A 12,160-nucleotide genomic window follows, 5' to 3' on the forward strand; every position below is an offset into this window, starting at 1 on the left:
ATACTTGTTTTAAATGTAGGTTTGTTCTTTTAGTCAAGTTCAAGTTTATTTCAACTCTTTTTGCTTTTCTTAACATTCAGCTTCCAATAACCTGACAGTACATAAAGGTCTTTTGAGCATGGACAGTTGTTAAAGTGATGTTTTCTTTCTCTATTGTCAGTCAGACACACAGCTTTTGAATTTTGCGCAAGCATCCACTTGATGCTCTGAGCGCACTAAGTAAAACATTGTGATACTTTCCTTACATGGAGGTAGAACTAAAATGCTTTTAAATGTAACAAAATTTCATTGTCTTACATTTTTTAACATGTGAATTTTAGTTTAAAAATGATGTTAGTCAAATTGATGTTGCATGATTGTTGTGTGTTGTTACTTACAAGTGATTGAGTCATATAGTCTCCTATAATCCGTTGCTCCTCATAGGTCAGATTTTGTTTGCATGGAATTCCAGTCTGGTTCTTGTTGAAGTTTGTCTTTAGGCAAACGAACCAGTCTCCATCAAAAAGAACAGCAGATATCCATACAGCCGCCAAACTGATCCACTTAATGAAAACCTTATAGGCATAGCTGCCAACACACATAGCACATCTCGAGAGAGAGTGACACCAGTAAAAAATCTTTCTTTGGTGAAAAGGTTCAACAATGATGACAATAAAGGAGAGGATCAAAGGAGGCAGAGCCATGTACAGTACACCATTTGGATGCAGGCCCGGTTCACACGAGCATAAAAAATGCATGTTAAAAATGTACTGCAGGATGTAGAAGATGACTATGAGCACCAAAACACCCACAGAATTTCTGATTACTTGAAGAAGTTTGTAAGTAAACTCCGGAAATGGCATCCTGGATGAAATTAGTATCGGATGTCTTAAGTTAGTAAGTTAGATTTTTGAAATGTTCCTCCTCCAATGGCTGAGTGAAAATGAAAAATAATTCTGAAGCATAAAGCATATAGTACCATTATATTGCCTTTAAATACATTATGTGCCCATGGTTTACCACAATGAGGCTGTTTTAAGTACTTTCAGAATGATGCAAATCTTGGTTTTCACTTCTCAAATACATTTTTAGGGTTTTCCAGACAGATTCTATTCACTAATGAACAACATCACGGAGGGAAATTTCAGGAAATACACAGTAAAGTTATTCAAACAACATAGTGATATGGATAATAAGATATCAGGTTAAAGTTGGTTAACTGTGACCAGTAATAAAAATGACCTAACTTAAGGAATGTGTTGTGTCTACACCAACAACTTGTCTCATAACAGCAATTGTAAATTGTATCATAAGGCACTTTGTTACTGGCAGCTTGTTGTAAAAACACATTTATTCACATGTTTTTAGTTTAATCTATAAAACAAGCAGTTTAACTGGCATAAAACAGTATTTTTGCAATATGATGAAAACTTATAACTAAGAAATGGTAGGTATTAAAAAAAAACTATCTACAGCAGCTGGACAGTATCTGAAAGTCATGTTCTAGAGAAATAAAAAAATAATCAGCAAATACCTGACACAGGATGTGAGAGATACACCTTGCACTTTGCCAAGGTAAGAAGGAAAAACTCCCTTTTTAAAGCCACGGCCAGTTGGGAGGGAAGAGAAAAGCAGAGAAAGACAGGACAAAGGATACACATGGGAGAGAACCACAGTTTAAATTTAGTTTTTAGAGGTATAAACCAAAAAGAGAGGTGTGAAGAAGAAGCCCTCAGAGCCTTTAGGCAACCTTGGCCTATAGCAGTGAAACTAAGGGAGGATTTAGGGTCACTTGATCAAGCGCTAACTATATGCTTTATCAAAAAGGAAAGTTTTGAGCCTAATCTAAAATGTAGAGAGAGTGTCTGTCTCCTGAATTCAACCTGAATCTTTTTCCACAGGAAAGGAGCCTGGAAGCTGAAGGTTGTGCCTCCCATTCTACTTTTAAAAACTCTAGAAACCACAAGTAAGCTCACAGTCTGAGAGCAAAATGCTTGGAATAATACAGTACTATTTAAGAAATCAAGTGTCCTGGTTATTCAAGACCTTGCATGTAAGGATGTGGATTTTAAATCCAACTCTGGAATTAAGCAGGAGCCAGTGAAGAGAAGGGAGAATTATGCTCTCTCTTTCAAGTCCCTGTCAGTACTTTCACTGCAGCGTTCTTGACTAACTGAATGCTTTTCAAAGAACTTTTAGACAATGATGAATCACAGTCGTCCAGCCTAATAAATGCACCAAGTAACACCATGCATGAAATTACAATAACATCTAGAAAGCACCTGGTAGGAAAAGGCTTCATTTTTCAGCATGACTGTGATACCAAACATACTGTCAATACAGTAAAAGCATAGCTAGATAGAAAAATTCCCAGTGGAGCACTATCAGTCATTGATTGGCCTCCCAAGTGCCTCCAATAAAGAGCTTTGACTATCTTTCCAGAATCATGGAGCACTAGTCCTGAAGACATCTGAAAATTACAAGAATGCTTGCATAAGTTGAGGCTGTGTTGAAGAATAAAGGTGGACATACTAACTGTTAGCTTTCAAGCTTGTTAGAACTGAGGTAAGGGCAAAAAAAGATTTGCTTTAAGGGTTTGCGGCTTGTGTGCTATAATTTCATGTATGTTTGTGTAATTTGATCATTTTGAGCATTCATTTTTATAGCAAAATAACATTTTACATAATGCGCACCTTTCTAACGCTAATCGTTAACAAGGATTGTCAAGAAAGTAGGATTTTGGTTGCAGTTATCTACTACAAAATGCTTGCACCAAGAATATATGTGTTTGTTGTTTGCTACAAAGCAAAAACTAAGCCTTTCATTTTGTTTTATGGCTTAACAGTTTAAAAACTCTAGATTTCACAGTTGCATGCTCACATCTCTTGCAAAACTAAAATAAAAACTGAAAAAGAAAATGTTTCTTGTTTCATAAGATCATATGATGTGACATACATGTGCGTAAGTTTCAGTTTGATGTACACATTTGAGGTTGGCAGAATTTCTCAGTGGTCAAGAGGACTCTGTAATGTCTTCACTTGTCACACAAGTGTTGCACGCCACATTTCTTTCGATACTGTAGTTCAGTCCAAGCAGATATTAGTATGAATGAGGCTAATCGTCTGTTTTGAAATGCCAAAAATATCACCAGAGATTCTCATCATCTATTTTTTCTGTTGTTATTTTAGTGAACAATGTTTTGTCCTTTTCATAAATAAACAAGTGTTACGAATGTTCTCTTTTTCCTCGACAGATCAAATTTTGTCCACCTTGAGTAAATTGCCAAGCCCAGGGTGCTACTCTTTTTCCTTGTATGCATATTATGCTTTTACCGTGATAAAACCAGCAGCAGTCGGTACTGCATGCTATAAATATATACATGAAAAACATATTCTATGTCATAACTACTGTGAAAATGTTTTTCTGGATGTAATCCCTTCACTTTGTAAAAGCTTAACTAACATCACAAAAATAATCTCTTTCTCTTGTAAATCAGTCACATGAACTTTTATTTTGATAAGATAAACGAGCTAGATGATGACCTGTCAACCAAAATGAAGAACACACCTTAAAAGTAATATTTACTTATGGTGTTGTATTGTATTTTCTAAGTGCTCTGAGAGAGGCTGAGCAGACAGTTCTGTGCAGGCTGCTGACAGACAGCAGCAGAAATATATTACTTGGATAAAAAAGTGGATAAAGAATAAATAATTGCCTTTTTTCTTGGTCTCAAGAGATTTCATCAGGAGCCATGGCCACGCTCGGACAAATCATCTTCTACAGGTGCGACCATGAGGAATATTTAGTGTTGTCATTCAACTTTGAAAATATTTAGGTGTCTCCAGTGGTAACCGAGTATGTTTGCTTTTACTGCATCAGTAGAGAAAGAAAACATCTCACTTTTGATGTTATTTGACAGCTGTAGTTGCTGATTACTTCTAAAGTTTCAGATTATAATACAACAACATGTTATTAAAGATTAAACTTATGCTTCACAACTAGTTTAAATATGTGATCCCTAACAAAATAAAAGTTGCTGACAGTCTGTCAAAGAGAAATTTCTCCTTTAAATTTCTGTCAGGACAAAATATTAACATTTTTGAACCACAAAGAAAACACTTACAGAAGAATTGAAAACAATCTCCAGCTTTCTTATTGCAATGGGGTTTTTTGTCCTGATCATCACGAGACCCAAAAGACACAACGCATGGAGCCCAAACCCTACAGTTCCAGGAAGAATAATAGAAGCTATTTGAAGAACTGCTATGAAACTAATCTTTAAAAACTAATACTATGTGTTTTGTTACAATTGCACTTGTGTTTTTCTTTTTGTACAGCATGCTCGTCATCATCGTCATACTTAGTTTCTTCATCATCCTCTTCTTCTCTCTGGCCTTTTCAAGTAAGACCCACAGATCTGTTTGGATCCTCTTGTCATTAGTGATGGCTCGGTGAGGCCTGGGGTGATACATGGGTGTGCTCACCACGTGCTGTGTTTGTCTAAACTAAAATACAGTTAATCCATGTGGACGGCAACACGGCACAGCACAGCATCGAGTGTTTAACTGTGAATATTCATTTGTATCTGCACGTGTGATGATCTCTAAATATTTGTGAGGCTGACTTTCCACTTGACAGAAATAATGTTGATAGCCAAGTAACACATATACTCTATATTCATGTTTCATTTCCTTGAGAAAATGTTTATGTGTGTTTAGGTATGCTCGACTGGTGCTGGTTTAACATGGTATTAAGGGAATATTGACTTTAAATATCATTTGATAGTTTCATTCATAACCATGGTGCGCCTGAGTTTTTACTGTGGAATCCTGTCCTATATGAACCTGTGAAATTGGTATTTTGGCCATCATCTTGTTGATGTCTTGAAAGTGGGCGTGACTATATTTTAGAAGAATGTGTGAAGCTGATATCTAGCTAGCATTCAAGCTAGATTAATTGGCATGTTAGTTTTATTAAGTTACAAATTTATTAAATATGTGCAATGTTATTACCTGAAAAAAGGACTTCTTTTTTTAATTTAACTGAATGCCAAAAAAGATCTGATTGTGAACCAAAGGACACGCCATGCTCATACAGTAGTGAGTCATCAGTCACAGAGTAAAAAGCATACCGCACTTTGAGTGGGTTATTTTTATAAATGGCACGATAATTTCCAAGCTAAACATGATAAAGTCATAATACTACTGACTGAGACCATAAAGGCATTAGGAAAATATTTACTGAGGTTATAAATCAAGTGAGAAGTAGATTTCTTTTCCTGACAGCTACAATGGTTGCCCTCTGCTGGTCAGTAGAAAGAAGACAGGTATAGGACATTTCCACCCTGGCTTTGTTTTTCAGACCTGTATGCTAGAAGCATCTTTTATATACAGTCTATCTATCTGTGTCTTTAGAATTTAATCACTTTTACTAACTCAGACCCCTAAATAGTCATAGCTTTGCTTGAACTATCTCTTGAAATCACAGTCTCTATCTCTCTCTCTCAGGATATGTGAATGTGAAAAATGTGAACTTGTCCTTAAAATCTTCCTGCTAAAAGTTTTATAACTGCCAAAAGCAAACAACACTTTCACTAAATATCATTTAAATCGGTTATTAAGTTGTCAACAAATTGGAACTGATTCAAATGTGCTAGTCTATAATATGTGTATAAAATGTCCACATCCCACAGAGCCCCAGTCCAATGTGATAAGCAGCAGTACAAAGCCTGTCGCCAACCTTGGTGAGGATCAGCTGCTCAGCTGCTATCTTGACACACAAACTTCCCAAGACAAAGTGACAGTGACCTGGAAGAAGACGGACCTGAACGGCCTGGTTTACTTTTATCAGAATGGAGCTCCGGATCTGACGAATCAGGCGTCACAGTTCAGTGGGAGAACTCAGCTCTTCCCTCAGGCTGTAGTCACAGGCAATGCCTCTCTGCTGCTGAGGAATGTGAGACGCAGTGATGAGGGGAAGTACACATGCAGCATCAGCTCCTCTAAAGGTGGAGGAGAGGTCAGCATTCAACTCAGAACAGCAGGTAGGATGACTCACTCTTCAAGATTAATTGTGTGTTTATCTAAACATTCTTTATTGGCATTCATTAGCAGCATGGTTTGCAACACATTGGAATAAGATGGTATAAGGGTATTTCTAGTTTTTGTAATGCTGGGAATTTTAACCAACGTGCTGTTCTGAGTAATGTGAGTACTGAGTGAAGCTTCACTCTTGATTGCAATATTAATTCAAGATTTTTTTTCTTCCCTCTTTTATTACATCAGCTTTTTCAGCGCCCACTTTCACCTTCTCAAATGGCACCCTGTCTGCTGAGGCAGTCAGTTGGTTCCCTAAGCCAAGCGTTTCATGGTTAAACCAAACTGAGAACATCCTGAATGGAAGCTCCACTTTCACAGAAAACTCTGAGGGGATATTCAGCATCTTCAGCACACTGCTGTCGGTCCAAGTCAGTGACACCTACAGCTTCAGGATTGAAAACAACTTGGTGATGTCTCTTTCTGAGGCAACTATATCAGGTAGTCTATATACTTTTACATTGACCTGATACCAAACACATTTGTACTAAAGGACTAAAATTCATCCTTTGGCCTATCTTTTATTTATGGAGGTGTAACACTAAGTCAGAGGAATATTTCTTCAATTTAAATCAAATCTACCAGAAAATAAAAGCAAATATATGTATTAATAAATATATAGCTAGGCAAATAACATTATAGGTTTAAAAAAAACTAATTATTTTTCATATTTTTCAGGCTCAGACGTTTCATGGAGGACTTATTTCACCTTCAGTGCTGCTTCATTCCGTCCAGTTGGATCACTTTATCTCATTATTATGACCAGTTTCCTCTGCATCTATTATGTGACCTTTTGACACACTAATGTACACAAAAAAACACAACAGATATAGACAGATACTTCCCCTGGCTGCATATGTGTGTGCGTGTGCTGCATTTAAGGTCAGGATATGTCCAAAGTAAAGACTGATATTCACAAAAGTGGTCCTCTTTGAAGATTGTGTAGCTTTACTTTAATGTAATTTATTACTGCGTGTGTTACAGTTGTGTAGTGCCATTTAACTCTGTGCTGGATGTTTTTAATAGTTTATCTATTAACTTTTAATATTATTTTTTACATCCTCTAATGCATTTACAGTGTGTGAACTGAGAGTTCCATTTAAATTATGTCAGTAAAATTCAGCTATCTTGACTTTGAAATTTTACTTTAATGCAGACATGTAACATAATGAAATACAGAAATATAGAAACAAAACAAGAAAAACATTGAAACATTTACATTTTAGCACATTTTCTGTGACAGTTTTAATGTCTAATTCTAGAAGCACTCACTTTATTTCTTTAGAAAGCTCTACCTCTAGTTGCCTTACACCTTTCATTTAAATCTAAAAACTACAGACAGTGTCCAGTAACCGTGGCAGAACTGTTCAGGTAATCTGAACCTTTCAAATAAACCTTAAACACCTCAGTCTACAGAAATCTGTAGATTCCTCTTGGATTTTGTGCGGATGATGTTTGCAGCCGTTTATTCATACTCGATTTATACTGTTGTTCTATTTCCATCATCTGATGTTTTTATAAATGCTTATTGCTCTAATTCCTCTCAACAAATATATTTTCACCCAATGAGACTCTGATTAATGACGCAATTTTAAAAAATTAAATAATTAAAGTTTTATTTTTGAAAAATACTTTTTGTGATGTCAAGGGTGACAGTGTTGCTTTAAAATGTTTTTTTTTTTAACTTAAAACCTTTGAAAGTAAATCCTGGGGAATTGATGATTGTGTCCTCCTGTCTGTAGTGACACTAACTTTGCCTGATTAGAAGTCTGCATTTGGGTCCTTTCCACATCCACAGCACAAAAGCTTTATCCCTGGTGGTAGGTGTCAGTTTAATTTCTCTGGTCTGCAGAGGTCCTCCATCAAATGTGTTTTCTGCATCAATTTATGATGAAAAACCTGTTACATAAAGGAAAACACAAAGCTAAAAAATCAGCCAATAGTTCAACATAATGCAGTGAGTCACATCCCGTATTGTTTTTCAAGTATTTGGTGTTGTCAGCTTTTTTCTTTTAGTATTATCTTATTATTATAGTATCATCTATGTATCTGCCTGGTGTCCGGCTGGTTTTGTGCCTTTTGTTACCTGCTTAAATGTGCATATGTCACCTATTTCCATTATTTTAGTTGAGTTATCTGCTCCTGGATTTTATTTCGACTTTACTGTGTTTCAGCAAGATCTCATGTGCAAAACTTTTTCACACATCCACGTTTCACACCGATTTTTAGGAATCGCGTACATCTCCACTAGATTATTGAGGCTGACTGAAAAGGAGAAGTGTGAGCAACACTTCCTTAAGATTAGTTTGTCATCTAGAAACAGCACTTCGAAACTGGAACAAACTTGGCTCACACATTGTTCACAATCTCTCCTCCCTTTTCCTCCTTTGCGTTAAATGTGGCTTCTTCTTCTTCTTTTCTAAGTAATTATGCTTCTTTAATGTTTTTCTTCGGGTGAACTGAATCAGTTGTTAGAAATCCTGGTGCCGTGCTGTAAACACAGCCAGCTATTTTTGGTGTTGATGCCATTGTCCCAAAAGGTGATTTCATATGTTCCACAGATTATAGGACGACGGGTCATTTACAACAGTTTAAAGCAGCGGTCCCCAACCTTTTTTGCGCCACGGACCGGTCTAATGTCCGACAGTATTTTCACGGACCGGTCATTAAGGTGTCGCGGATAAAAACAACAAAAAATGATACAACCAAGACAAAAACTGTGATATTTTGTAAATAATAAACGCGAATTCACTGTGTAATTGTGTAACTATTTTAGCAGCGTCCTCCTGAAATGCGACAACAACATTCACACCGAACGCGATAGAGGCAGGCAGAGCGTCAGGCTTACATGTAAAGTCAATGGAAAGGCGCGCTGACCCGCGATTGCGGCTCCCGCGAAAATTCGGAAGCAGATTTGCGTCGCGAAAACGCCAAAACGCCTGAAACGCGCGTGAGTGTAGCGCGTTTCAGGCGTTTGACTCGCGAAAAAAACCACGCGCGTGAGTTTATGTGTTGCATTTTGTGCATACACGCGTTTCGCGTCCCCCCGCTCGAGTTGGAAAAATCTGAACTCCAGCGTCAAATCGCGCCGCGACAACCAATCAGGAGCCTGGTGACGTGGCTGTTACCTAGTTCAAAGGGGCAGATCCAGCCAAAGCCCTTTATTCTTCAATAGAAGGAAGGCTAATCAATGCCGTAGCAACCAACCCGTAGCTGTACGACACCAGCTGCTTTCTGGACCGAGACAGGAATATAAAGGACCGAGCTTGTAGGAAGATATGTAAAGAGATCGGGCAACCTGGTAAGTGCATTCATTTTTCTTAAGTTTTCTCTAAAGTTTTCACTGACCCGGGGAAGCCGCACAAAAGCTAGCAAGCCACCGCTATTTTCCCACTGACATACAAATACCGTTCTGCTTTTAGGCATGTTGTCATTTAAGAATATATTTTATTGTTTATTAATAAACAGCACACAGTGGTCCCGCTGTTCATCCGTCACTGCCTCTTTTTTTTTTCTTTTCATTTTCTTTTTTTTGCACCGGACAGCATTGCATTCTGCAGCCTGATTGACAAATCTGCTCCGTGTCGTGTCTCCTGCGCTTGCCAAATTTATCATGTTTGGTTTTGATAACCATCACGTCCAATAGAAAAAACAGCACAAAAACACCCATAACTATGAGCCTCATTCGGAAATACACACCTGCACCGCGAGGGAAAAAGGCGCACGAAAGTGGCAGGCAGATGAAGACAAACGGCGGCATAATAATACTTTTACGTTTTGCAATCCACAAAGGTTTGCACTTTGAGAATCAATTGTGAGAACTGTGAGTAATGTTCATGTGTGTGGAGAAAACAGTGTATAAAGTGCGTGGCCAGGGGCTAGTTATTCTGAGAACCCCTGCTGCAATAAATGAGGGACCACTGTCTACTCTACGATTATTATTTTCAACCTGTTAACATTTAATACTGTATTGATAGAACCAACTGATTCTGCAGCAGAGCATCCCCTGTTGCTTCTCCTGGCTGCCCAGTCCCTGAGCTCCTGCTGCTGCACCCACAGGTATGTACAGCAAGCACTGATACCTTTTTAGTCGGTGGGTTCCCTTGTGATCACCTTTACTAAATATCTACAACCAATCTGATTATATCCTGTTTTTGGTTTGTTTGTTTTTTTCAATGTTGAAACTAAAATCTAGTAGCAGCCTTCTCATTTCTTTGTGTTTTGTGCTGTTTTACAGGCCCACAGAGGACGGCTCCGAGGCAGATGAGGGACGGGTCCCAGGACGGTCCATCGGCGGTGGAGCTGGCCATCCTGGTGTCCCTGAAGAGGCCACACCAGTCTCCAATGGATCATTTCCTCCTCAGCCTTGTTCCTGCTCTGGAGAGCAGCTGGTCCTTTTTATTCCTGTCTCTCTGTAAATTCTTATATTTTATATATTTATGTTTAATGTTTTTCTGTTTGAGACTTTTAATATTATTTCAAATAAATTTTTATAATGACTAATGTCTCAGTTCTACTACACAGCAAATGTTGGCACACGACTTGACACATGTAGAATTTATTTCATATTATACTAATGACAAAATATACTAATACAGTGGGATGCAGAAGTTTGGGCAACCTTGTTAATAGACATTATTTTCCTGTATAAATCGTTGGTTGTTACAATAAAAAATGTCAGTTAAATATCATACAGGAGACACACACAGTGATATTTGAGAAGTGAAAAGAAGTTTACTGGATTTACAGAAAGTGTGCAATAATTATTTAAACAAAATCAAGCAGGTGCATCAATTTGGGCACCACAAAAAAGAAATGAAATAAATATTTAGTGTATATCAATGTGTGTGTCTCCTATATGATATATGGGGTGCCTTTGTCTGGATGTGCTTCTCATCCAGAGCTGCACAGCACAGAGGGAAGTTCCAGCGCTCCTGGAATCCCTCTGTGATGGAGCGCCAGTCTCCAGGTGAAGGCACAGCCATGAAGTCGTCCACTAGACAGTCCCAGGTGGCCGTCGCTGCCTGGGGGGGGTGATCTGGCTCACCGTGGACACACCGACTCTGTAACTGAACGCTTGGTGCTGAAGGAGTCCGCGGTGACAAGGAACCTGGACAAAATTGTTCAAAATCAGTATTATGTGTACTGCAGTTACAAAATACATTATTCAAATTCCAAAATACTTTTGTGATGTCAGATTTAAATCACAAAACTTAAATCTTACATAAAACATTTTGTAATTATAAGGATAATTACAAAATGTATATTAGATCATATCTAAAACAGTTGTTTTATTTTAACTTTAACATATCATAATTTGATTGGTAGCAACTTTCACAACTACAGTGAGCCAATCACTCATAATTCCTAAACATGTCAATCAGGTAGGAATGAAGTGAGACATTAATAGAAATAAAGAGTTGTATGTTGACATGTAGCCCTTTCCTTGCTTAAATCATTAATATTTTTGAAAAATTAATCTGTGATAAGACAGCTTATCAAGATAGAACCATGTAACTAGAGATGAACCAAACTGTTCACAGTTTTATCTAACTCTGTTTTAATAAAGGCTGGTGACCCCTGCTATAGAGTCTGACAGCTGCAGGGATTATATACAAATACTCAACTATACCAGAATCAAACCAGGTCTAAATAAAAAGGAGTGAGTATCACTACAAAGGTTAACTCAGTGGTCCTAATGCTACAGTTTGATATCAGCAAACACCGAGCGCATACATTGATGTGACACCACAGCCATGCTATCATTCAAACACTGATAACAGCATAAATCGAATTAAATCGGGGCTTGATGAGACCTTCTGAGTATCACTAGAAATATTATAAACAGTCGTCTCTGTACCACAGTTTGCTTTCAGTAAACACCGACAGCATTCACTGTTAGCATAGCACATCCATGTTAGCAGTGTGTAACTGGATGGTTTAGCATATTAGCACAGATATCAATAAAGGACTACCGTATTAAATACTTTTACTAACCTCAGGCAGACGGACAGGCGCTCTGCAGGTGGGATTGAGCGCCTGTAATTGGTGTTTAGGCGGGCGATGCTGGGACCAACGAGGGAAAG

General features: G+C 37.8%; 1 protein-coding gene across 1 annotated transcript; it reads left to right on the plus strand.

The window, feature by feature from the left end:
• Window positions 1-3,730: 3,730 nt before the first annotated feature.
• Window positions 3,731-6,871, plus strand: vtcn1 (V-set domain containing T cell activation inhibitor 1). Its single transcript, XM_026143793.1, has 5 exons — window positions 3,731-3,762; window positions 4,317-4,381; window positions 5,672-6,022; window positions 6,264-6,515; window positions 6,753-6,871. The coding sequence occupies exons 1-5, from the start codon at window positions 3,731-3,733 to the stop codon at window positions 6,869-6,871; spliced, it is 819 nt and encodes a 272-aa protein (XP_025999578.1).
• Window positions 6,872-12,160: the final 5,289 nt, after the last annotated feature.

This window comes from Astatotilapia calliptera, chromosome 16 (assembly GCF_900246225.1).
Source record: "Astatotilapia calliptera chromosome 16, fAstCal1.2, whole genome shotgun sequence".
NCBI classification, from domain to species: Eukaryota; Metazoa; Chordata; class Actinopteri; order Cichliformes; family Cichlidae; genus Astatotilapia; species Astatotilapia calliptera.

Bases quoted from the DNA above. Each gene is read 5' to 3' on its own strand.
- vtcn1 (XM_026143793.1), top strand. From the start codon at position 3,731: ATGGCCACGCTCGGACAAATCATCTTCTACAG. The intron at 3,763-4,316 runs GTGCGACCATGA...CTTTTTGTACAG, and splicing joins GGACAAATCATCTTCTACAG to CATGCTCGTCATCATCGTCA. The intron at 6,516-6,752 runs GTAGTCTATATA...CATATTTTTCAG, and splicing joins TTCTGAGGCAACTATATCAG to GCTCAGACGTTTCATGGAGG.